Below are 27780 nucleotides of genomic sequence, written 5' to 3'. Positions count from 1 at the left end.
TACTGGAGGGAGACACGGGGCATGAGCGGGGGGTGGGGGACAACACGAGGGAGACACGGGTCATGAGCGGGCGGTGGGGGCAACAGGGGAGACACGGGGCATGAGCGGGGGGAGGGGGGACAGGAGGGAGGCATGGGTCATGAGCAGGGGGCGGGGGGGAACAGGGCAGACATGGGGCATGAGCAGGGGGTTGGGGGAACACGAGAGAAACACGGGGCATGAGCGAAGGTGGGGGGAACAGGAGGGAGACACGGGGCATGAGCGGGGGTGGGGGGTAACACGAGGGAGACATGGGGCATGAGTGGGGGGTGGGGGGAACAGGGGCACACACAGGGCATGAGCAGGGAGTGGGGGGGAACAGGGGAGACACAGGGCATGAGCGGGGGGTGGGGGAGCACAGGGGAGACACGGGGCATGAGCGGGGGGGAACAGGGAATACACGGGGCATGAGCGGGGGGTGGGGGGAGCAGGGCAGACACAGGGCATGAGCGGGGGGAGGGGGGTACAGGAGGGAGACATGGGGTATGAGCGCGGGGTGGGGGGTAACATGAGGGAGACACGGGGCATGAGCGGGGGGTGGGGGTCAACACGAGGGAGACACGGAGCATGAGTGGGGGGTGGGGGGCAACATGAGGGAGACACGGGGCATGAGCGGGGGTGGGGGCAACACGACAGAGACACAGGGCATGAGCGGGGTGTTGGGGTAACACGAGGGAGACACACGGGGCATGAGTGGGGGTGGGGGAACAGGGCAGACATGGGGCATGAGCAGGGGGTGGGGGCAACAGGAGGGAGACACGGGGCATGAGCGGGCGGGCTGGGGGAACAGGGGAGATACGGGGCATGAGTGGGGGTGGGGGGGAACAGGGGAGACACGGGGCATGAGTGGGGGGTGGGGGATCGTGAGGGAGACACGGGGCATGAGAGGGGGGTGGGGGGGACAGGAGCGAGACACGGTGCATGAGCGGGGGGTGGGGGGAACACTGGGCGTGAGTGGGGGGTGGGGGAACTGGAGGGAGACACAGGGCATGAGCGGGGGCTGGGGGGTAACACGAGGGAGACACGGGGCATGAGCGGGGGGTAGGGGGGGAACAGGGGAGACACGGTGCATGAGTGGGGATGGGGGAACAGGGCACACACAGGGCATGAGCAGGGGGGGGGGTGAATAGGGGAGACACGGGGCATGAGCGGGGGTGGGGGGGAACAGGGGAGACACGGGGCATGAGTGGGGGGTGGGGGGAACAGGGGCACACACAGGGCATGAGCAGGGAGTGGGGGGGAACAGGGGAGACACGGGGCATGAGCGGGGGGTGGGGGGGCACAGGGGAGACACGGGGCATGAGCGGGGGGAACAGGGAATACACGGGGCATGAGCGGGGGGTGGGGGGAACAGGGCAGACACAGGGCATGAGCGGGGGGAGGGGGGTACAGGAGGGAGACATGGGGCATGAGCGCGGGGTGGGGGGTAACACGAGGGAGACACGGGGCATGAGCGGGGGGTGGGGGTCAACACAAGGGAGACACGGGGCATGAGTGGGGGGTGGGAGGCAACATGAGGGAGACACGGGGCATGAGCGGGGGGTGGGGGCAACACGACAGAGACACAGGGCATGAGCGGGGTGTTGGGGTAACACAAGGGAGACACACGGGGCATGAGTGGGGGGTGGGGGGAACATGAGGGAGACACGGGGCAGGAGCGGAGGTTGGGGGGTACAGGAGGGAGACACAGGACATGAGCGGGGGTGACGGGTACAGGAGGGAGACACGTGGCATGAGCGGGGGGTGGGGGTACTGGAGGGAGACACGGGGCATGAGCGGGGGGTGGGGGACAACACGAGGGAGACACGGGTCATGAGCGGGGGGTGGGGGGCAACAGGGGAGACACGGGGCATGAGCGGGGGTGGGGGGACAGGAGGGAGACACGAGTCATGAGCAGGGGGTGGGGGGAACAGGGCAGACATGGGGCATGAGCAGGGGGTGGGGGGAACACGAGAGAAACACGGGGCATGAGCGGGGGTGGGGGAACAGGAGGGAGACACGGGGCATGAGCGGGGGGTGGGGGGTAACACGAGGGAGACACGGGGCATGAGCGGGGGGTGGGGGGAACAGGGGCACACACAGGGCATGAGCAGGGAGTGGGGGGGAACAGGGGAGACACAGGGCATGAGCGTGGGGTGGGGGAACAGGGGAGACACAGAGCATGAGCGGGGGGTGGGGGGAAACAGGGGAGACACGGAGCATGAGCGGGGGGTGGGGGGAAAAGGAGATAGACACGGGGCATGAGGGTACACGAGGAAGACACGGGGCATGAGCGGGGTGGGGAGAACACAAGGGAGACACAGGGCATGAGCGGGGGATGGGGGGAACACGAGAGAGACACGGGGCATGAGTGGGGGGGTGGGGTGTAACACAAGGGAGACACTGGACCTGAGCGGGAGTGTGGGGGCAACAGGGGAGACACAGGGTATGAGCGGGGGTGGGGGGAAAAGGAGGGAGAGATGGGGCATGAGCAGGGGGTGGGATGGAACAGGTGAGACACGGCATGAGCGTGGGGTGGGGGGAACAGGGGAGACACGGAGCATGAGCGGGGGGTGGGGGAACAGGGGAGACACGGAGCATGAGCAGGGGGTGGGGGGAAAAGGAGAGAGACACGGGGCATGAGGGTACACTAGGAAGACACAGGGCATGAGCGGGGGGTGGGGAGAACATGAGGGAGAAACGGGGCATGAGTGGGGGTGGGGGGAACACGAGGCATGAGCGGGGGTGTGGGGCTTAACACGAGGGAAACACGGGGCATGAGCGGGGGGTGGGGGGAACATGAGGGAGACACGGGGCAGGAGCGGGGGGTGGGGGACAACACGAGGGAGACACGGGTCATGAGTAGGGGGTGGGGGGCAACAGGGGAGACACGGGGCATAAGCGGGGGTTGGGGGGACAGGAGGGAGACACGGGTCATGAGCAGGGGGCGGGGGGGAACAGGGCAGACATGGGGCATGAGCAGGGGGTGGGGGGAACACGAGAGAAACACGGGGCATGAGCGGGGGTGGGGGAACAGGAGGGAGACACGGGGCATGAGTGGGTGGTGGGGGGTAACACTAGGGAGACACGGGGCAGGAGCGGGGGTTGGGGGAAAAGGGGCACACACAGGGCATGAGCAGGGAGTGGGGGGAACAGGGGAGACACAGGTCATGAGCGTGGGGTGGGGGAACAGGGGAGACACAGAGCATGAGCGGGGGGTGGGGGGAACAGGGGAGACACGGAGCATGAGCGGGGGGTGGGGGGGAAAAGGAGATAGACACGGGGCATGAGGGTACACGAGGAAGACACGGGGCATGAGCGGGGGTGGGGAGAACATGAGGGAGATACGGGGCATGAGCGGGGGTGGGGGAACATGAGGCATGAGCAGGGGGGTGGGGGGTAACACGAGGGAAACACGGGGCATGAGCGGGGGGTGGGGGGAACATGAGGGAGACACGGGGCAGGAGCGGGGGTAGGGGGTACAGGAGGGAGACACGGGACATGAGCGGGGGGTGGCAGGTACAGGAGGGAGACACGTGGCATGAGCGGGGGGTGGGGGTACTGGAGGGAGACACGGGGCATGAGCGGGGGGTGGGGGACAACACGAGGGAGACACGGGTCATGAGCGGGCGGTGGGGGCAACAGGGGAGACACGGGGCATGAGCGGGGGAGGGGGGACAGGAGGGAGACATGGGTCATGAGCAGGGGGCGGGGGGGAACAGGGCAGACATGGGGCATGCGCAGGGGGTGGGGGGAACACGAGAGAAACACGGGGCATGAGCGAAGGTGGGGGGAACAGGAGGGAGACACGGGGCATGAGCGGGGGTGGGGGGTAACACGAGGGAGACATGGGGCATGAGTGGGGGGTGGGGGGAACAGGGGCACACACAGGGCATGAGCAGGGAGTGGGGGGGAACAGGGGAGACACAGGGCATGAGCGGGGGGTGGGGGGGCACAGGGGAGACACGGGGCATGAGCGGGGGGAACAGGGAATATACGGGGCATGAGCGGGGGGTGGGGGGAACAGGGCAGACACAGGGCATGAGCGGGGGGAGGGGGGTACAGGAGGGAGACATGGGGCATGAGCGCGGGGTGGGGGGCAACATGAGGGAGACACGGGGCATGAGCGGGGGTGGGGGCAACACGACAGAGACACAGGGCATGAGCGGGGTGTTGGGGTAACACGAGGGAGACACACGGGGCATGAGTGGGGGTGGGGGAACAGGGCAGACATGGGGCATGAGCAGGGGGTGGGGGCAACAGGAGGGAGACACAGGGCATGAGCGGGGGGGCTGGGGGAACAGGGGAGATACGGGGCATGAGTGGGGGTGGGGGGGAACAGGGGAGACACGGGGCATGAGTGGGGGGTGGGGGATCGTGAGGGAGACACGGGGCATGAGAGGGGGGTGGGGGGGACAGGAGCGAGACACGGTGCATGAGCGGGGGGTGGGGGGAACACTGGGCGTGAGTGGGGGGTGGGGGAACTGGAGGGAGACACAGGGCATGAGCGGGGGCTGGGGGGTAACACGAGGGAGACACGGGGCATGAGCGGGGGGTGGGGGGGAACAGGGGAGACACGGGGCATGAGTGGGGGGTGGGGGGAACAGGGGAGACACGGGCATGAGCGGGGGGTGGGGGGAACAGGGCAGACACGGGGCATGAGTAGGGGGTGGGGGTACAGGAGGGAGACATGGGGCATGAGCGGGGGGTGGGGGGGTAACACGAGGGAGACACGGGGCATGAGCGGGTTTGGGGGGTAACACGAGGGAGACACAGGGCATGAGTGGGGGTGGGGGGAACAGGGGAGATATGAGCGGGGGTGGGTGGGAACAGGGCAGACATGGGGCATGAGCAGGGGGTGGGGGAAACAGGAGGGAGACACGAGGCATGGGCGGGGGGTGGGGGGTAACACGAGGGAGACATGGGGCATGGGCAGGGGGTGGGGGGTAACACGAGGGAGACACGGGGCATGAGCGGGGGGTGGGGGTGAATAGGGGAGCCACGGGGCATGAGCGGGGGTGGGGGGAACAGGGGAGACACAAGGCATGAGCAGGGGGTGGGGGGAACACGGGAGACACAAGGCATGAGCAGGGGGTGGGGGGAACAGGGGAGACACGGGACGGGGCATGAACGGGGGGAACAGGGAATACACGGGGCATGAGCGGGGGTGGGGGGAACAGGGCAGACACGGGCATGAGCAGGGGGAGGGGGGTACAGGAGGGAGACACGGGGCATGAGCGCGGGGTGGGGGTAACACGAGGGAGATACGGGGCATGAGCGGAGGGTGGGGGGCAACACGAGGGAGACACGGGGCATGAGCAGGGGGTGGGGGGCAACACGAGGGAGACACAGGGCATGAGCAGGGGGTGGGGGCAACACGAGGGAGACACGGGGCATGAGCGGGGGGCTGGCGGAACAGGGAAGACATGGGGCATGAGCGGGAGTGGGGGGAACAGGGGAGAAACGGGGCATGAGTGGGGGGTGGGGGGATCATGAGGGAGACACGGGGCATGAGAGGGGGTGGGGGGACAGGAGGGAGACACAGGGCATGAGTGGGGGGTGGGGGGAACACGGGGCATGAGCAGGGGGTGGGGGAACAGGAGGGAGACACAGGGCATGAGTGGGGGGTGGGGGGTAACAGAGGAGACACGGGGCATGAGCGGGGGGTGGGGGTAACACGAGGGAGACACGGTGCTTGAGCGGGAGTGTGGGGAACAGGGCAGACACAGGGCATGAGCGGGGGGTGGGGGGTACCGGAGGGAGACACGGCGCATGATCCGGGGTGGGGGGTAACACGAGGGAGACACGGGGCATGAGCGGGTGGTGGGGGGTAACACGAGGGAGACACAGGGCATGAGCGGGGGGTGGGGGCAACGCGAGGGAGACACGGGGCATAATCGGGGGGTGGGGGCAACACGAGGGAGACACCGGGCAATTACCGGGGGGTGGGGGAACAGGGCAGACATGGGGCATGAGCGGGGGGTGGGGGAGACACGAGGCATGAGTGGGGGGGAATGAATGGGGGAACAGGGGAGACAGGGGGCATGAGCGGGGGTGGGTAGGAACAGGGGAGACATGGGGCATGAGCGGGGGGTGGGGGGAAAAGGGGAGACCCGGGGCATGAGCAGGGGGTGGGGGTAACACGAGGGAGAAACGGGGCATGAGCGTGGGGTGGGGGGAACAGGGCACACACAGGGCATGAGCAGGGGGTGGAGGGGAACAGGGGAGACACAGAGCATGAGCGGGGGGTGGGTGGAACAGGGGAGACACGGGGCATGAGCGGGGGGTGGGGGAACAGGGCAGACACGGGGCATGAGCGGGGGGTGGGGGGTAAAGGAGGGAGACACGGGGCATGAGCGGGGGGTGGGGGGTAACACGAGGGAGACACGGGGCATGAGCGGGGGGTGGGGGCAACACGAGAGAGACACGGGGCATGAGCGGGGGTGGGGGGCAACACGAGGGAGACACAGGGCATGAGCAGGGGGTGGGGTCAACATGAGGGAGACACGGGGCATGGGGGGTGGGGGGAACAGGGCAGACACGGGGCATGAGCAGGGGGTGGGGGTACAGGAGGGAGACACAGGGCATGAGCGGGGGGTGGGGGGTGACACGAGGGAGACACGGGGCATGAGCCAGGGGTGGGGGGTAACACGAGGGAGACACGGGGCATGAGCGGGTGGTGGGGGGTAACACGAGGGAGACACAGGGCATGAGCGGGGGGTGGGGGCAACACGAGGGAGACACGGGGCATAATCGGGGGGTGGGGGCAACACGAGGGAGACACCGGGCAATTACCGGGGGGTGGGGGAACAGGGCAGACATGGGGCATGAGCGGGGGGTGGGGGAGACACAGGGCATGAGCGGGGGGAATGAATGGGGGGAACAGGGGAGACACGGGGCATGAGCGGGGGGTGGGGGGGAAAAGGAGAGACCCAGGGCATGAGCAGGGGGTGGGGGGGTAACACGAGGGAGACACGGGGCATGAGCGGGTGGTGGGGCGAACAGGGCACACACAGAGCATGAGCGGGGGTGGGGGTAACACGAGGGAGACACGGGGCATGAGCCGGGGGTGGGGGGAACAGGAGGGAGACACAAGGCATGGGCGGGGGGTGGGGGGTAACACGAGGGAGACACGGGGCATGAGCGGGGGGTGGGGGTGAATAGGGGAGCCACGGGGCATGAGCAGGGGTGGAGGGTAACACAAGGGAGACACAGGGCATGAGCGGGGGGTGGGGGGAACAGGGGCACACACAGGGCATGAGCAGGGGGTGGGGGGAACAGGGGAGACACAAGGCATGAGCAGGGGGTGGGGGGAACAGGGGAGACACGGGACGGGGCATTTGCGGGGGGAACAGGGAATACACGGGGCATGAGCGGGGGGTGGCGGGTAACAGAGGAGACACGGGGCATGAGCGGGCGGTGGGGGTAACACGAGGGAAACACGGTGCTTGAGCAGGGGTGTGGGGAACAGGGCAGACACAGGGCATGAGCGGGGGGTGGGGGGTACCGGAGGGAGACACGGGGCATGATCCAGGGGTGGGGGGTAACACGAGGGAGACACGGGGCATGAGCGGGTGGTGGGGGTAACACGAGGGAGACACAGGGCATGAGCGGGGGGTGGGGGCAACGCGAGGGAGACACGGGGCATAATCGGGGGGTGGGGGCAATACGAGGGAGACACCGGGCAATTACCGGGGGGTGGGGGAACAGGGCAGACATGGGGCATGAGCGGGGGGTGGGGGAGACACGGGGCATGAGTGGGGGGGAATGAATGGGGGGAACAGGGGAGACACGGGGCATGAGCGGGGGTGGGTAGGAACAGGGGAGACACGGGGCATGAGCGGGGGGTGCGGGGGAAAAGGGGAGACCCGGGGCATGAGCAGGGGGTGGGGGGTAACACGAGGGAGACACGGGGCATGAGCGGGGGTGGGGGGAACAGGGCACACACAGGGCATGAGCAGGGGGTGGAGGGGAACAGGGGAGACACGGAGCATGAGCGGGGGGTGGGTGGAACAGGGGAGACACGGGGCATGAGCGGGGGTGGGGGAACAGGGCAGACACGGGGCATGAGCGGGGGGTGGGGGGTAAAGGAGGGAGACACGGGGCATGAGCGGGGGCTGGGGGGTAACACGAGGGAGACACGGGGCATGAGCGGGGGGTGGGGGGCAACACGAGGGAGACACGGGGCATGAGCGGGGGTGGGGGGCAACACGAGGGAGACACGGGGCATGAGCGGGGGGTGGGGGCAACACGAGGGAGACACGGGCATGAGCAGGGGGTGGGGGCAACATGAGGGAGACACGGGGCATGGGGGGTGGGGGGAACAGGGCAGACACGGGGCATGAGCAGGGGGTGGGGGGTACAGGAGGGAGACACAGGGCATGAGCGGGGGGTGGGGGGTAACACGAGGGAGACACGGGGCATGAGCCAGGGGTGGGGGTAACACAAGGGAGACACGGGGCATGAGCGGGTGGTGGGGCGTAACACGAGGGAGACACAGGGCATGAGCGTGGGGTGGGGGAAACACAAGGGAGACACGGGGCATAATCGGGGGGTGGGGGCAACACGAGGGAGACACCGGGCAATTACCGGGGGATGGGGGAACAGGGCAGACATGGGGCATGAGCGGGGGGTGGGGGAGACACGGGGCATGAGCGGGGTGAATGAATGGGGGAACAGGGGAGACACGGGGCATGAGCGGGGGGTGGGGGGGAAAAGGGGAGACCCAGGGCATGAGCAGGTGGTGGGGGGGTAACACGAGGGAGACACGGGGCATGAGCGGGGGGTGGGGGGAACAGGGCAAACACAGGGCATGAGCAGGGGGTGGGGGGGAACAGGGGAGACACAGAGCATGAGCGGGGGTGGGGGTAACACGAGGGAGACACGGGGCATGAGCCGGGGGTGGGGGGAACAGGAGGGAGACACGAGGCATGGGCGGGGGGTGGGGGGTAACACGAGGGAGACACGGGGCATGAGCGGGGGGTGGGGGTGAATAGGGGAGCCACGGGGCATGAGCGGGGGTGGAGGGTAACACAAGGGAGACACAGGGCATGAGCGGGGGGTGGGGGGAACAGGGGCACACACAGGGCATGAGCAGGGGGTGAGGGGAACAGGGGAGACACAAGGCATGAGCAGGGGGTGGGGGGAACAGGGCAGACACGGGCATGAGCGGGGGGAGGGGAGTACAGGAGGAAGACACGGGGCATGAGCGCGGGGTGGGGGTAACACGAGGGAGATACGGGGCATGAGCGGAGGGTGGGGGGCAACACGAGGGAGACACGGGGCATGAGCGGGGGGAACAGGGAATACACAGGGCATGAGCGGGGGTGGGGGGAACAGGGCAGACACGGGCATGAGCGGGGGGAGGGGAGTACAGGAGGAAGACACGGGGCATGAGCGCGGGGTGGGGGTAACACGAGGGAGATACGGGGCATGAGCGGAGGGTGGGGGGCAACACGAGGGAGACACGGGGCATGAGCAGGGGGTGGGGGGCAACACGAGGGAGACACAGGGCATGAGCAGGGGGTGGGGGGCAACACGAGGGAGACACAGGGCATGAGCAGGGGGTGGGGGCAACATGAGGGAGACACGGGGCATGAGCGGGGGGCTGGGGGCACAGGGGAGACATGGGGCATGAGCGGGGGTGTGGGGGAACAGGGGAGAAACGGGGCATGAGTGGGGGGGTGGGGGGATCGTGAGGGAGGCACGGGGCATGAGAGGGGGGTGGGGGGACAGGAGGGAGACACAGGGCATGAGTGGGGGGTGGGGGGAACACGGGGCATGAGCAGGGGGTGGGGGAACAGGAGGGAGACACAGGGCATGAGTGGGGGGTGGGGGGTAACACGAGGGAGACATGGGGCATGAGCGGGGGGTAACAGAGGAGACACGGGGCATCAGCGGGGGGTGGGGTAACACGAGGGAGACACGGTGCTTGAGCGGGGGTGTGGGGAACAGGGCCGACACAGCGCATGAGCGGGGGGTGGGGGGTACAGGAGGGAGACACGGGGCATGAGCCGGGGGTGGGGGGTAACACGAGGGAGACACGGGGCATGAGCGGGTGGTGGGGGTAACACGAGGGAGACACAGGGCATGAGCAGGGGTTGGGGGCAACGCGAGGGAGACACGGGGCATAATCGGGGGGTGGGGGCAACACGAGGGAGACACCGGGCAATTACCGGGGGGTGGGGGAACAGTGCAGGCATGAGCGGGGGGTGGGGGAGACACGGGCCATGAGTGGGGGGGAATGAATGGGGGGAACAGGGGAGACACGGGGCATGAGCAGGGGGTGTGTAGGAACAGGGGAGACACGGGGCATGAGCGGGCGGTGGGGGGGAAAAGGGGAGTCCCGGGGCATGAGCAGGGGGTGGGGGAAACAGGAGGGAGACACGAGGCATGGGCGGGGGGTGGGGGGTAACACGAGGGAGACACGGGGCATGAGCGGGGGGTGGGGGGGAACAGGGGAGACACGGGGCATGAGCGGGGGGGTGGGGGAACAGGGCAGACACAGGGCATGAGCGGGGGGTGGGGGGAACAGGGGAGACACGGAGCATGAGCGGGTGGGTGGGTGTCACAGGGGAGACACGGGGCATGAGCGGGGGGTGGGGCAACAGGGCAGACACGGGGCATGAGCGGGGGGTGGGGGGTAAAGGAGGGAGACACGGGGCATGAGCAGGGGGTGGGGGGCAACACGAGGGAGACACGGGGCATGGGTGGGGGGTGGGGGGCAACACGAGGGAGACACGGGGCATGAGCAGGGGGTGGGGGGTACAGGAGGGAGACACAGGGCATGAGCGGGGGGTGGGGGGGTAACACGAGGGAGACACGGGGCATGAGCCAGGGGTGGAGGGTAACACGAGGGAGACACGGGGCATGAGCGGGTGGGGGGGTAACACGAGGGAGACACAGGGCATGAGCGGGGGGTGGGGGCAACACGAGGGAGACATGGGGCATAATCGGGGGGTGGGGGCAAGACGAGGGAGACACCGGGCAATTACCGGGGGATGGGGGAACAGGGCAGACATGGGGCATGAGCGGGGGGTGGGGGAGACACGGGGCATGAGCGGGGGGAATGAATGGGGGGAACAAGGGAGACACAGGGCATGAGCGGGGGGTGGGAAGGAACAGGGGAGACACGGGGCATGAGCAGGGGGTGGGGGGGGAAAGGGGAGACCCAGGGCATGAGCAGGGGGTGGGGGGGTAACACGAGGGAGACACGGGGCATGAGCGGGGGTTGGGGGGAACAGGGCACACACAGGGCATGTGCAGGGGGTGGGCGGGAACAGGGGAGACACAGAGCATTAGCGGGGGTGGGGGTAACACGAGGGAGACACGGGGCATGAGCGGGGGGTGGGGGGAACAGGGCACACACAGGGCATGAGCGGGGGGTCGGGGGTAAAGGAGGGAGACACGGGGCATGAGCGGGTTTGGGGGGGTAACACGAGGGAGACACGGGGCATGAGCGGGGGGTGGGGGGCAACACGAGGGAGACACGGGGCATGAGCGGGCGGTGGGGGGCAACACGAGGGAGACACGGGGCATGAGCGGGGGGTGGGGGTAACACGAGGGAGACACGGGCATGAGCAGGGGGTGGGGGCAACACGAGGGAGACACGGGGCATGGGGGGAACAGGGCAGACACGGGGCATGATCGGGGGATGGGGGGGTACAGGAGGGAGGCACAGGGCATGAGCGGGGGGTGGGGGGTAACACGAGGGAGACACGGGGCATGCGTGGGGGTGGGGGGTAACACGAGGGAGACACAGGGCATGAGCAGGGGGTGGGGGAAACACGAGGGAGACACGGGGCATGAGCGGGGGTGGGGGCAACACGAGGGAGACAAACTGGGCAATTACCGGGGGGGTGGGGGGAACAGGGCAGACATGGGGCATGAGCGGGGGTTGGGGGGCAATAGGAGGGAGACACGGGGCATGAGCAGGGGGGCTGGGGGGAACAGGGGAGACACGGGGCATGAGCGGGTGTAGGGGGGAACACGAGGGAGACACGGGGCATGAGCGCGGGGTGGGGGGTAACACGAGGGAGACACGGGGGGTGGGGGGCAACACGAGGGAGACACGGGGCATGAGTGGGGGGTGGGGGGCAACATGAGGGAGACACGGGGCATAAGTGCGTGGTGGGGGTAACACGAGGGAGACACGGGGGATTAGCGGGGGGTGGGGGGGAACAGGGGAGACACGGGCATGACCTTACTAGCAGGCGGCAGATCCCGCTCCTTGTCTCTCAGGCAAACCATCAACAAAGATGGCGGCCGTCTTGCAAAATACGACGTACTGCACGCTGCACCGCAGCCAATGGGAAAGCACGTAACATGTCCGCAGACACCACGCAAGCCGCTTGCCCAATCCCTGTCCTGTCCGCGGAGCGAGCGGGGAAGTGTGTCCAAAGCGGACACAGATATCACAATTTTTTTCTGACCTACTTTTTGGTCATTTTTTAAAAAACTACTGGACTGATATTCACCAAATCTGCAAAAGCATCCTTTCAGGACCAAGCCGCTGCTCCTGGTCCAAATTTGGTGAAAATCTGTCCCGTGGTTTGAGCTGAAGGCGTGAGCAAAGTTTTTTTCCCATTCAGTCTATGGGGAAAAAAAAAAATTTGGGACCCCCCATATAACTTTGCCCCCCTGGACCAAACCTCACCAAACTTTGCAAAAAAAAAGCAGAGTGTGCCATATACTTTTTTTTGCAAAGTTTGGTGTGGATTCGTCCAGTGGGAGCGAGGTTATAAGCCGCCCAAAAAGTGCTCTTCCTATGGGAACAGCAACTTAACCATAACTACATGGCCACTACCATGGCCATGTTATATATATATATATATATATATGGGGTTGAGGGGATAGGATGGGTTGCGAGTAAGGGGAAGGGAAGTGTGTGGGTGGTATTGGGGATCTTCTTACTAAAACAAGAAAATAACAAAATGCAATAACTAAATTTAGGTTGATCTAATTGACCACTTTCAAATTTTTGTCAACGAAACAACACATACCAATAGTTGTGCAGGTGTAGAGGTTTTACTTCCGCTAAAACGTGTAATGGAAAACACGTGACTAGTGGGGAATACATGCTAGAGGATCAAAGCAAAGAAGTGATTGGGAATGTCCAAACACCAGCAGCTGTTACTGCCATTTGAGCATATCAACAGCAGACTAAATACAACATTACAGAAAATATTGTCTACTGCATTATTTCCGAATTTGTATTTTTGGGGTTATATTTCCAAACTCAGACCTATAACCAAGCATGCATGCATGTGTCAATAAGCAGCTCGTATATAAAGCTATATACTTTGGCTGTTAAACCATGGCTTGGGTGACTGCTTGTCTGTGCAGCAGTCCCTTTCATAGTGCCCTGGCCGCATTTACCCCATTTCATAGTGCCCTGGCCGCATTTACTCCATTTCATAGTGCCCTGGCCGCATTTACCCCATTCCTCTCCCTTGCACTTCCCCCACACCTTCCCCTTGCACTTCCATTGTTGCACTTGCAGGATCCGAATGACACAAGGCCTAGTAGGATCGTTTGTCTTGTCCTCCCTATGTCTTCCCTCCCTTGTCTTGTGGTGCCTAGAAACACTTGTGTACAGGCGCGTTATAAATGCTGTAGCGTAGCATATCATATCATAGCATGCCCATCAGCTCCGCCAGCTGGAGCATCAGCGAGACTCACCCATGAAGTAGGTGGCCGTCTTGCAGACGGTGCTGCCGAAGATGAAGTCCTTCAGCAGGTTGGGGATGAGAGTGAAGGGCATGCAGAAGAGGCACAGCATGAGGTCGCTGACGGCCAGTGAGAGCAGGAAGCTGTTGGTGACGGTCCTCATGCGCCGGTTCCGGATCAGTACTGCAATCACCAGGGTGTTGCCCAGAACGCTGAGGAAGAAGATGAGCGAGTAGAGCAGGATGCGCACAGTCTGGTGCAGGTCTGCAGACGTGCAAAGCAACAAAGAGAAACATCTCAACATGAATACATGAATACATCCATCCAAGAGCCTGCCATAATATGCAACAGTCAACCCAGGGCATAACCTGCCATAGGATGCGCCATATGTCACTCCAGCCTTGGGGGATGTACCAGGGGCAGTGCCAATCAAAGTGGAAATAACATTTTCTTATGAGGTCCATTCTCTAAAGCACTAGGTGCAGAACTGGGTGTACCTGAAGGACTCAATTTTCGGGGACTCTCTCTTTTTCCATTTCCAACATTTTTCTTACAGTGTTCATAAGGAATTGTAACTCTGCATGAAGCAATGCAGTAGGAGCTTGAAATCTGTTTATTCTTGGCTCTTCTTTCCTCCACTACATGTGAGAACAACTGACACTGTTTAGAGTTTATAGCCACATTGACACTGAGCTACTGGCCTGCACCCACTCCCCACAAACCCCATTGCCACGACCCCTCCCACACACAATACACCCCCCCCCCCAAACACGTGCACCTGCTGTTTAAGGGAACGTTCAGTACAGTGCACTGAAAGTGAAGGTTTCAACTTCTTCCTACACTTTTATTTTAAAACGAAACCATTCCGGAACTATTTCTTGTTAAAATAAAAGTATAGGAGCTGTAAAAGGTAATTTAAAAAAGTAGAGGAGCACCACTCCCGACCACTCCCGCTTACTTCGACCACTGCACTGAGCATGAAGTAATGCTGATACGTGTGTGGCTTGAGTATTCATGTATTTAGGTAACTTACCCTCGCATGTACAATGTTGGAATTTTTCTGTTGCATGTACCTTTCTGTACAGTATGAGTTAACCTGTTTCTAATCATATGAACCCCCTTGGACTCCACTGTACATTCACGCACAGAATGTTTTAAATGTTGGTATATGTTTGTAACAATGAATGTGTCCACTACCAGTAACAACAAATTGCAACTCACTCTGAATGCCTGCACTGCATTTCCTGGCCCAGGCTTGCACTATTTGACAGTTAATAATATGCTGCCAGGGTGCCCCCTTTTTTATGAGATTAAATGTGCACTGTGAATTAGTGTGCAAATAGTATCCCTACAGGCCAATCAAAGTGAAGGCCTCGGCGAGGGCTGTAAAGTTGGAGTGGTGACGGGACGCCGGGAAGACGCCGGAGAAAGGCCAAGGTGGAAAGGCACCTAAACAAATATGGGCACCCGGAGGAGAAGGGCCTAGCGTGGCTCATAAAACACGGCCGTAGCACTGGCAGTGGCAAGCAACGTTTCCAGCCACCTGATTGGTTGAACACCCTTTCCCAGGTTCGAATATTCAATGTACGCATGGGGCAATGTAGGTGTATAAACATTTTGAGCATGACAGTACTAAACACCAGCTACAGCAAACGCTGTGTATTATTGACACTCAGCAGAACTATATATAGACAACAGCAAGTACAAATAAAGGAATAGAAGCAGTGAGGCCATGTGTGCTGTGTGAGCATACATCATTATTGTACATTCAGATAATATATACGCACTGTATACTTTATGTGCTAAATAAAATGTGCTGTCCCTTTTCTGTAGCTTTAACTGTGCTACATCCACCCTTCTCTTTTTTCTCTCACTTTCTTGATCCTTTGGTTTCTTTCTTTTTCTTTCTTCCCACTTGCCATGCTTGCTCTTTCTTTTCGTTTCTTTCATTCTCCCATCTGTTCTTTTTTCTCTTTCCTCCTTGATTTTTTCATTTCATTCCCCTTTCCCCCATATTTTCTTTACTCTTTCTTTTGTCTTTTCTTTTCCTCTATTCTTTTGTCTTTTTCTTTGGTTATTTCATCTTTCCTTTAAACTTTCTTCTGTTTCGTACTTTCTTTCTATCATTTTTTCTTCCTTTCTTTCTGGTTTCTTTCTTCTATTGTCTTTTCTCACTTTCTCACGTTCACTTTCTTTGTTTTTTCTTTCTTTATTGTTCTTGCTCACTGTCTTTCCTTCATTGTTTCTTTCATTTTCTAGCATTATTTTTCTTCACTACCTTCCTTCCTCTCCTTTTTGTGATGCATTGCCTTTCTTCCCTCCTTCCTTTCTTTCCCTCTCTTCCTTCCTTTCTTTCCTTTTCTCTCTCTTTCCTTCTTTTTTATTCCTTTCTTTCCTTCCATTTTCCTTTCTTGCTTTAGTTCTTTCTACGTTCCTCTTTCTTTTATTTAGTTCTTTCTTCCTTTCATTTTCTTTCATTTGTTTCTTTTGCTTTTTTATCTTCCTGTCTTTCTTTCCTTTTTTTCTTTTTAATTTCTGCTTTTGTTTCTTGTGGTCTTCATTGTGCTCTCTTTCTTCTGTATTTCTTTTTCACTGCCTTCCTTCTCATATAATCTCTGTGCACTCTGTCACTCAAATATCTTCCATTCACTCCACAATTAATGCATCGTAATATCTAAAGGTTACTTAAGAAAATAGTGCACTGCTTCCGCACCCCCATTTAGGAAATATATCGATCAATCTGTGACTTGTTTCTTAGAGCTGCTCTAGACGCGTCACAGGCTGTTGTCATCTAAAGCCAATTTGCCATGTAGCCAATCCGTGTGTGACTGCAGGAAAAGCCACACTCTTCAAAGGGTAATGCTGCCACGGCTATCAAAGGCCGAGCTGCAGAGCTTTGCAGAACACCTGTGTAAATATGCAAGTGTAGTCTTACTTAGCTTACATCCAAGAACGCGCATCAATGCCACCTGAATGAGTTAACACGCTTTTTCTTTTACATGAAATGCATCATCCGTTTAAGCTGCCAAGCTAATTTCAAGGCTATACATGAGCTGAAAGAGGCCAGCGCTCTTCAGTGATGATTAACTACTGTTTGCTGTTACTTTTGCGTTTCATAACTTGCCTGCGTTCGCGCACCTCCTCCCGAGGCCAGCCAGCCTTTTCTGTGGGCCTGAGGCGTTTGGCTCACAACTGCAGCCACCTTCCACTGTCCACGTGGTGTTTGCCTTGTTCACCAAATTCAACCACATTCAGCCAATTGCCTGAGTACCAGGCACACTGCCAGCACACACATTCCCCTTGCACAGCATCGCCTAACTTCCCACTGCTCCACTACTCCATGTTGGCCCCTTCCGCATCCAACACTTTCCATGCATTTACCCTCACACAGTGAACCACAACCCGACACACTGCTCTAGTCTATGGTCTGCTACGACCCATGGCCATTCATTTGTGTGGTGGAGAGGAGGGGCCGAGCGCAACTTGCGTTTCGGACGCATCCCTTCCTCTCAGCCAAACACATGCATACATGTGCATACCATCGTAAATGCTGGGCATCTCGATGGAGCTGCAGTGCTCGCATGGTAGGCAACATTTACTCATTTGCACGGTGGAGTGCAAATACACAGGACAAAAGGTGGCATACATGCATGCCCACCACCTTTGACCCTGCACATTTATACCCCCCATGTAAAAGACAAACAGGAAAATGAGCCCCAAAGTATGCTGCACTTCAGACATCGGTAGACATCGGCCTACGAGAATCTCGTCGGGAGGCACAGCAGTCACGTGGGAGGCGTGACATGAGCGACAGATGCATTTGGGGGTATTAATGTACATCGACGCTCTCGTATTTTTTGGGGTAAACCTTTGGGGAGAGTTTGGACATTTAGTCAGACATCCATTTGTCATCTGCTTAATGAATAGGAAGGGATGACGCACTAGAAGCCATAGTCCTCGGGCATTTGGTGGATATCCACTCTGCTTCCCTCGGCCCCACCCCACGGCTGTTCTTTATCGTATCATAGACTCTAATGCTAATTATTGGCTCCCTTTTTTGCTGTTACCTTCTCCCAACCACCACAGAGCGGCAGGTGCACCTAAACATTGGATGAATGCACGAATGCTATGCTCATGATAGGTTTGCCAAAGTGCAATTGCCACGTTCACCCAGGTGTTTTAAGAATATCATTTTTATTTAAAAAATATCTTTACAATGGATGTTGCATATTGGACTGGCCTATTTCCCTCTTGCAATCATCCTAGGTGGCAATTCGTTATTTATGTAATTTTCTAGACCTGCGATGAATTCTCGTTTCTCCTCCTTTGAGAGGGTCCAGTAACAATGGAGATTACTACAGACTCCCAACTTGACAATGAAACCTCACTCCACCTTAGCCCGAAAACACCTCAAACCCTCATATCCAAATGGCTCAATTTGCTGCAGCTGGAAAGAAGCCAACCAGCACCCATATGAGCTTCAAGAACCCCTGTCTCACTGACAAACGCATCCAGCGAAGACCCCAAATACCCCGATAGCAATATACAGTCTGCTCTTGCACACGCTCTGCCCTCGAATCGAACTGGCAGATAATTTGCAACCATGGGGGGAAATGTGCAACCAGTGTGTCGGTGCCAAGCTCCTTCTGGCTGGACTAGCACACTTAACAGTCACTGTGCTTGCCGGCAGGCTTGGCCGGCCCTCTGCCAAGGACCCGATCATAAGGCCCTTGCTACTCCCTGTCCACTACCCGGACACGAAAGGGCGAGACGACACAGGTCAGTTCATATTTGGACCCTTGCCTGCCTATTTTGACTCTTGTACCTGTGTGATGCCTTCTCCCAGCAACATGGGGTAGGCTCCATGCAGGATCCTGTCTAGTGATGCTGCCGCCCTGCCACATGGGGTAGGCTTCATGCAGGTTCCTGCCTATCTAGACTCTTGTAACTGTGTGATGCCTTCTCCCAGCAACATGGGGTAGGCTCCATGCAGGATCCTGTCTAGTGATGCTGCCGCCCTGCCACATGGGGTAGGCTCCATGCAGGTTCCTGCCTATCTTGACTCTTGTATCTGTGTGATGCCTTCTCCCTGCAACATGGGGTAGGCTCCATGCAGGTTCCTGCCTAGTGATGCTGCCGCCCTGCCACATGGGGTAGGCTCCATGCAGGTTCCTGCCTATCTTGACTCTTGTACCTGTGTGATGCTGCCACCCTGCAACATGGGGTAGGCTCCATGCAAGTTCCTACCTATCTTGACTCTTGTATCTGTGTGATGCCTTCTCCCTGCAACATGAGGTAGGCTCCATGCAGGTTCCTGCCTAGTGATGCTGCCGTCCTGCCACATGGGGTAGGCTACATGCAGGTTCCTGCCTATTTTGACTCTTGTATCTGTGTGATGCCTTCTCCCTGCAACATGTGGTAGGCTCCATGCAGGTTCCTGCCTAGTGATGCTGTCGCCCTGCCACATGGGGTAGGCTCCATGCAGGTTCCTGACTATTTTGACTCTTTTATCGGAGTGATGCGGTCGCCCTGCAACATGTGGTAGGCTGCATGCAGGTTCCTGCCTATTTTGACTCTTGTATCTGTGTGATGCTGCCACCCTGCAACATGGGGTAGGCTCCATGCAGGTTCCTGCCTACTTTGACTCTTGTATTTGTGTGATGCTGCCACCCTGCAACATGGGGTAGGCTCCATGCAGGTTCCTGCCTACTTTGACTCTTGTATCTGTGTGATGCTGCCACCCTGCAACATGGGGTAGGCTCCATGCAGGTTCCTGCCTATTTTGACTCTTGTATCTGTGTGATGATGCCGCCCTGAAACATGGGGTAGGCTTCATGCAGGTTCCTGCCTATCTAGACTCTTGTAACTGTGTGATGCCTTCTCCCAGCAACATGGGGTAGGCTCCATGCAGGATCCTGTCTAGTGATGCTGCCGCCCTGCCACATGGGGTAGGCTCCATGCAGGTTCCTGCCTATCTTGACTCTTGTATCTGTGTGATGCCTTCTCCCTGCAACATGGGGTAGGCTCCATGCAGGTTCCTGCCCAGTGATGCTGCCGCCCTGCCACATGGGGTAGGCTCCATGCAGGTTCCTGACTATTTTGCCTCTTGTATAGGAGTGATGCTGCCGCCCTGCAGCATGTGGTAGGCTGCATGCAGGTTCCTGCCTATTTTGACTCTTGTATGTGTGTGATGCTGCCACCTTGCAACATGGGGTAGGCTCCATGCAGGTTCCAGCCTAGTGATGTTGCCGCCCTGCAACATGGGGTAGGTTCCATGAAGGTTCCTGTCTATTTTGACTCTTGTATCGGTGTGATGCTGCCACCTTGCAACATGGGGTAGGCTCCATGAAGGTTCCTGCCTAGTGATGCTGCCGCCCTGCAACATGGGTTAGACTCCATGTAGGTTCCTGCACACTGATGCTGCCGCCTTGCATCATGGGGTAGGCTCCATGCAGGTTCCTGCCTACTTTGACTCTTGTATTTGTGTGATGCTGCCACCCTGCAACATGGGGTAGGCTCCATGCAGGTTCCTGCCTACTTTGACTCTTGTATCTGTGTGATGCTGCCACCCTGCAACATGGGGTAGGCTCCATGCAGGTTCCTGCCTATTTTGACTCTTGTATCTGTGTGATGTTGCCGCCCTGAAACATGGGGTAGGCTTCATGCAGGTTCCTGCCTATCTTGACTCTTGTATCTGTGTGATGCCTTCTCCCAGCAACATGGGGTAGGCTCCATGCAGGTTCCTGCCTAGTGATGCTGCCGCCCTGCCACATGGGGTAGGCTCCATGCAGGTTCCTGCCTATATTGACTCTTGTATCTGTGTGATGCCTTCTCCCTGTAACATGGGGTAGGCTCCATGCAGGTTCCTGCCCATTGATGCTGCCGCCCTGCCACATGGGGTAGGCTCCATGCAGGTTCCTGACTATTTTGAATCTTGTATAGGAGTGATGCTGCCGCCCTGCAGCATGTGGTGGGCTGCATGCAGGTTCCTGCCTATTTTGACTCTTGAATCTGTGTGATGCTGCCACCTTGCAACATGGGGTAGGCTCCATGCAGGTTCCTGCCTAGTGATGTTGCCGCCCTGCAACATGGGGTAGGTTCCATGAAGGTTCCTGTCTATTTTGACTCTTGTATCTGTGTGATGCTGCCACCTTGCAACATGGGGTAGGCACCATGCAGGTTCCTGCCTAGTGATGCTGCCACCCTGCAGCATGGGTTAGACTCCATGCAGGTTCCTGCACACTGATGGTGCCACCCTGCAGCATGGGGTAGGCTCCATGCAGGTTCCTGCCTAGTTTGACTCTTGTATCTGTGTGTTCCATGTACCGACTCACTTGTTTCAACGCTCTGCACTTTCCGTACGATATATTCAGCTTCATGCACCTCAATGACTGTAAGTACATTATGCGCTTCCTCTCCGCAACCTGAAGCACTGACATGAAGCAAAAATGCCTAGATACTTCCGGGTTTTGCGCGCTATAAAAATAAACAAACAAATAAATGTTTCTATGTTCATTCCGGGTATCAGGGGGCAGGCGGTGCTTATGGTATCAAGGGGAGGGAGGGCATTACTCTCCATCCCCCTGGTTTGTCCAGATATCAGTACTTGGCACACACGTCAAGGCAGCTGGGTGCATGGTCAGAGATGTGTGTGCGGGGAATAGCAGGATGGAATCTACAGTTTATGTTCCTTCTATGAACTGAACATACCCAATCAGCAGGGTGTCTCCCTCATGTGATTTCTTGACCCCACCCTGGGACACCTGGCACGAGGATGCCTAGAATACAGCTGCTTGGGGTGGACCTTCTGGGCAGACAGTGAGGATGCTCTTCTGACGGCGCGTTCTAATCCTCCAGCTCGTCTGATTTTGGCAGTTGCCCTCTAGCTGCCCTTTACATTGCCCCGTTTCTTTCATTCACGGGCTGGCGGCTGGTGTAGGGATATAGATGATCCCCCCTTACTCAGTGTCCTCTTTGGCCAGGATGGTATTGGCTCCCCGGGTCTTCCCTGGTGCAAGTGACGCTTTTATCTTCCCCGTGCTAACCATGGCATCTTTCAGACTTTGCTGCGATGTTGGTTGGGGGTTAAGCACCTGGGCCTTACATGTCAGGGTCCCTCGTCTGTAGGAGCCAAATCAGTGCGGTGGTCTTGCCAAGCAGCGGCTGCACACTGAGTAGAATGGCTTCGTTCCACCATGTTCCTGCCACCTCCGAATGCAGCCCTGCTTATTTTCAGCACCCAGGTCTTAACACCCAACTGAAGGGTTCTCCCGGGGGCTGTCCTAAATCGGATTCTTCTCTGAGGACCATCAGGCACCCATACTGAATTCTGGGATCTCTGGGGTGGTGTGGGACCCCCACTCCCATTACCTGGAGCATTAGAACTTAACTTGTATTCCTCGTCCCAACAGGTTCGCAGCTTTCCCTTGAGTTCTACACACATCTTGAGGAGCTACTCGCGCCTCCCTTTACCCCACTCTCCAAGATTTGTGTTCAGCCCCCTCACTGGGGTCTTTGTTATGATATCCATTGCGTAAGCGATGGTGTTTCTAGGATATGTGAGGCTCCGTGTGAAGAGTAGCTTTCCGGGGGTCCAGCATTTGGTGCCGGTTGAAGTATTTGCGTCTGTATGGTTCTCCTTTCCTCGTGTTTACGGAAGTCAATGTACGCCCCCCACAGCTCTCTCTCCCTATGGGGATAAGCCTGTCCAGCGATGGATTTATGGGGGCGGGGGGAAGCAAGGGCACGAGCCTTGGGCCCCCACCTTGCGAGGGGGCCCCCACAAGGCTGCCTCTTTCTAAGGAGTCAGTGCCCATTTTAAACAGAGCATAAATAATACATGTCATGATATGTTATAGTGCGCTGCGGACTGACTACGTGTTCTGCCTGGCTGTTGTTGACAAGCACATTCTGATCTGATGACTTAATCCGACAATCTTTTCTGATTTCAGTGTAGCACATACAGTGTCTGTGTTCACTTTAGTACAGGTCATGCAGCGTTTTCCCATTTCTGTGGGCATTATCTTGATCATGTGCAATAACCAAAGTTGAAATGCATATCAATACATTTGAATGCCTCTATTGTTCAGGAGATAGCTCAGTGTGCTAAGTACTTGTTGCAGAGATGTGACTAGGCTGACTCAGCCCTTTTTTGTCTCTAAGGTTGATAAACATGAGTGTGCGTATACTTTGGTGATAATAACACCTGCTATGTTTCAAAATAATGGACCTGCTCCAGATGGCGCTAGTTCTACAAACTGACATAGCCTCAGTATGGTGAAGATCTAGAGCTTTGTTCGTCCACACAAGTGTTGCAAAAAGTGGCAGATACCCGCAATGAAGAAAAGAATGTTTTAGTCAGTTGAGGTGATTAGGTACCAAATTCGAGGCTGCAGAACCAAAGTATTGCCACTCATATCCTGGCGTTTCCACGGACGATCCGATGATCCTGGACAAGTCATCTCATCTCAGTGTCTAGTACTGTGCTGGCTTCAGCGTAAAGGTTGCCTTCTCACATTCTGGTGGCATTGTTTGGCTCATTGCCTGCTTCTTCTTTTCGTGTGAGGCATTTGCGAGGAAGGGTTTTTGGATTTTTGGATAGCAGAGAAGCAACCAAATGTCACAGGCTATCTATCATTGAAGCATGAAGTCACAGCCTAAGTGGTGAAGCTCTTTTTGTTTCTTTTCTTTTTAAAAATGCAAACTACACTTCTCCTTTTGTGAATTAACTTTTATTTACTACAACTTGATATGGTGATTGATGTAATGGATTAAAAAGTTATTAATTTAACTGCATAATAAAAAATTAAAAAATAAAAGAAAAATATCACAGGCGCTGGCTCCATTTCTTTTAGGTTACTTATTTGACACAAAAAGTTATCTTTTTTGGTAGAATTTGAAATGTGTGTCTGCAGATCATGAATAACAATCCGCAAGTCTGTGTGTTGGCTGTATGTAAAGCTTTAAAATCCAGCAGCAAAACCCAGATGAGAATGTTTAGGGTCACATCGATTAGTATTCTGCTACCTTTATACGTCCCTTGATGGAGAAAAATGAAGATACAGTCATTCTCCTTTTGCATTATATGTTTCTGTAAAGTTTACTTTGTTTTAGTTTTAAATATTCTCAAATTGAGTTTTATGATTTTCATACTTTCCAAGTCAGGTCTAAATAACAGGGTATTATTTGAATTCATGAAAGTCAAACTTTCACAAATAGTTGCACCTTGCTCTAACACAAGAACTGGGAAAGAATGTGGTAAAGTGGGCAAATTCCCGACTCATCTAAAATCTCAACCAAAGTGTGTGATCCAGGCCTACTCGTTAATTCTCAGCTAGCCCATCCTGTAAAAATGGCCAGTCCCTTAATATTTCTAAATTGTCTGTCCCAAAGAGTGATTTTGTTCTCAGAGTAGGCTCTTCCAAAAAGCCTGGCTCAACTCTGGCTACAGTGTATCTTCATAACACAAAGTCATTTGTTTCACAACTCACAATTGGCATCACTACTTGAAAACCATGGTCCTCTTGTACTCTCAGTCTATGTTCCAATATGTGCATCTTCCTGGTAGCTTTTAATCCATGTCCACTATTTATGCGATGGTATGTGTACCTTCCTTGCTGCTTCCAATATGTCTCTTGTACCCGAGTTTGAGCATGTTTACATTCTGTCAGGCTGCTAATCTGAGCTCTGTATACTGCTTGGCCATGCACACTTATTTCATACAGCTACTGATCTGTGTCCCGCCGGTATACTAGAGCCTGTATCCCTTCTATTGTTGAAGTGGTTCCTGTTCCCAGGCTAGAGCACAGGTACCCTCATCATGGACTGCTGATCTTGCCCTTGAAATGTCACTTGTTCCTTATTCTGATTCCAGTCAGGCTGAAGGGGGTACGGGAAATTTAAGGCAGCCCCCAAGCTTATGTTGTCAACTGCTGCAGCAGCATATAAAGCTTTGGATTCTGATTGTGACGAACGGTTGTGGGGGGCAACCAGAGATTCTGAATCCACTGATTTCATTGGCTCAGCTGGGCCCCAAAATGCCCCAGCGTGGGCCTGCACATGTATTACACTTACTGACAGTTGACAGAGCACCTTTGTTCTGCTTACAGGGAAGATACTTGCCCGACTAACTGGCATTCCTCCTTTAACTTTTGGACCATCTGTGCAGGGCTGGAAGGCCTCTGCAGTGGCAATGGAGCCATACTAGTATGCGGATACCTCGCTTTCTCCAGAAGTGTGGAGCCGCTCCACAGATATGGTGGCAGCATCTTGGGCCTGGTCCCTCTGGGTTAACTTCTGAGGTGGTTGGGCATCTACATGAGTGGCACCTCATGCACTTTGATCCCAGTACAGTTTAGATTTGCAGTACGGGTATCGGGGCATTGGAGGGACAGGCTTACTCTAGCAAAGGGGAGTGGGGGGGCACATTATTGATCCTCTATACGCATGGGACATTCCCTCGTATGGCCAATTTGGTCTTTTAGGAGCTGAAACAGCAGCATGGCTATTCCTCACATAGTAAGGCGTGGCATGGGGGATGAGGGGCCGGGCGTAATGCCCCAGTTGTGTATGGTACTCATCAGTGCCCTACTCTTACTCTTCCTATCTCAACGCTTACACCCCATCCCCCTCCCGCCAGAGGGTTTCTTTGGCATATAGCTTGGAGGAGCCTGTGGTAAGTAGGTCCTTTACATGCAATGATGCGTACTGGGAAGGCGTGTCATCACATTTAGCAGATAGCGCCAAACAGCTTTGAATCAATGTGCTTGCCAGGTTGGCAACATCATGCAGCAAGTACTGGTACGAGGAAGATGAGCACTAGGACAAATGAAGGTTACCATAGGCAAATGGTGCATTGTTGGTGCTTAGCGTGCTCATCTGTAAACAGTGGTTCTCTAGATGCGCTGGACAAGCAGCAGGTCAAAAGGGGATGGGGGGAGGGGGTTATTCAGCCCGAAGACCCCAGATATGAAATGTGCTTCCTTTGGGAATGTCGCTGAAGCCAAACGTTTTCATAATGCAGAACACAAAGCATATTGTAAAGTCACCGAATCACATGACACACACATCTTATACATGATATGCACACAAACACACACTAAGATCCCAGACTATTGGGCACCTGACCTGCTCCTTTTACATTTCATTTATCAAATTGTTTTTTTTAAAAGCTCTAGAAACTATAGCTACATGTTACATTCTGCCCACAGCATCATCAGCTGTCACGTGATGTAAATTGCAATGTATATATTTCATTTCCCGGGGCATAGCGCACCGTCAGTATCAGGATTACCAAGTGATTACACAATGCGCCAAGAAGCGCTTCTCACTCTCATCAGGGGTGGCAATTACACGAATGCGTGCATCTACCTCTTCATGTGCACGTGCACTAAATGTGCTACAAAAGCTCACCTGATATGCCTGGTACAAAGGATCAGAGACAACAATAGCAAAATAGAAAGTCGAGGGTGAAGGCCAAAAAGCCTGTGTCGGTCACAAAGGCTCAACCGGTCAACGCATCGCATATAGCACACAACCAAGGCATACATATTGCATAGTCAAACCAGCAGTGCCACACGACCTACACAATCTAGACACTGCGTATCATGGCAATGCAACCATCACACACCACAAATGCAAGCCCTCTAACGGTGTGCCTAGCCAAACGACCACACAGTACATGAAGCCATCTTACGACCAGCAAAGTTGCACTCGTTGCAAACAATACACGAATCCCAGAATAAACGCAGCATATTCACAAGATAAATGTTATCTACTTTCTCTTACTTTCTCTCTTTCTTTCTTTCTTTCCTTCTTTTTTCTTTATTTCCTTTCCTTCTTTCTCTCATTTATATGTGTCTTTCTATCTTACCTTCATTCGTTCTCTCTTTTTTCTCCCTCTTTCTTTCGTTCCCCGTTCTTGCCCCCTCTCTATTTATATAGACACCATATAGTATCCCTAGGGCTTGGTCGCTGTTTTTATTAGCCAATCACCCAACAACCCACACGCTATAAAAGTAAAGATGTATTATCAAAACGCCTTTCCTCAAAACCCAATAGTTTGCAATGCCCACAGACGGCGCACGTGGAACCATGAAGCACCACGATTCCTGTTTCCGTGGAAAGTCCGGCGCGTACCTTTTGGGGGGAGCGTCGTGTTGTAGTGAGAGTACTGGATACAGATGAACGTCCCATTCTCCTCCATGCCGTACTCGCACAGCAGGTCGGCGTAGTCGGTTTCGTTCACGAGCTGGACATCGTAGATAGTTTCCATCCTCCCGCTGTGGCCGGCAGCCGCCCTGCGCTCAGGCGTGGAGGGAAGGAAGGGCGCGCGCTTGCTTGCTCACGGGCCGTCCGTCAGCGCTTGTCAGCGATCCGCGCGCGCTGCCTGCGCCGGGCAGAGGCGGCAGTGCGCGCCGTCTTCGGTGAACGCTGCTGCTGCAGCCGCGGTGACGGAGAGGAGGTTTCAGTGCACATGTTCCAGCAGCGCATGGAAACTCACAGAGGCGGTGGCAGAGGAGCCTCCGACATCACACCTACAGGATCCACCCACCCGCATGACAGGCGGCTCCACAGAGCCCCAGACTGAGTGCACTCACGAATTACTTCCAGCATTAACCCGTCGACTGCTTTCCCACCAGGCGGCCTTAGTATTTTCCGTTCATTTTCACGCGGACAAGTTATCTCCGTTTAAAAGCGGTGGTCGAATTGTAGTGGAACGACGGTCCCGCTGCCCTGCCGCCTTTACTCCCCCATACTCACAATCATCTCCCCCACATTCAAACGCCCTGCATGGGTCCTTCCTTTCCTGCCTTCACCAACCCAGTGTTTTACAGCAGTTCTTGCAAGACTGAATCAAACATGGTGAAAGACTGCATTTAAATGACCCCCATGCGCGTGTCATTGTCCCCCTCAGCATGCACCTTTATGCAGCCTCCCTTCCAATCACCACTCCTGCCTCTTAAGTGACACACCTAGCACTACAGCCACAAGCACACCCCTCCCAATACATGCAAACACCCAAGCGCCTACAGCAATTCTCAGTTTGCTGGCCGGCTGCTTGGGAATGGGTTCATTACAAGCAGTCCGTTGAAA

At 56.8% G+C, this 27780-nt stretch overlaps 1 protein-coding gene across 1 annotated transcript in view; it reads right to left on the bottom strand.

The window, feature by feature from the left end:
* CCKAR (cholecystokinin A receptor) overlaps positions 1 to 27195 on the bottom strand; it is a 385208-nt gene extending 358013 nt beyond the window's left edge. Inside the window, exons 1-2 of the mRNA XM_069630334.1 lie at positions 26824 to 27195; positions 13699 to 13950 (exon numbers count right to left, since the gene is read on the bottom strand). Coding sequence (XP_069486435.1) covers positions 13699 to 13950; positions 26824 to 26959 — 388 coding nt within the window. The 5' untranslated portion in view covers positions 26960 to 27195. The remainder of the gene's footprint in view (positions 1 to 13698; positions 13951 to 26823) is intronic.
* Between the last annotated feature and the right edge of the window lie 585 nt (positions 27196 to 27780).

Source organism: Ambystoma mexicanum, chromosome 6q (assembly GCF_040938575.1).
Source record: "Ambystoma mexicanum isolate Mex_15411 chromosome 6q, UKY_AmexF1_1, whole genome shotgun sequence".
Taxonomy (NCBI): Eukaryota; Metazoa; Chordata; class Amphibia; order Caudata; family Ambystomatidae; genus Ambystoma; species Ambystoma mexicanum.
Note: the sequence above shows the minus strand (reverse complement) of the source record. Positions and strands in the feature narration are given on the sequence as shown.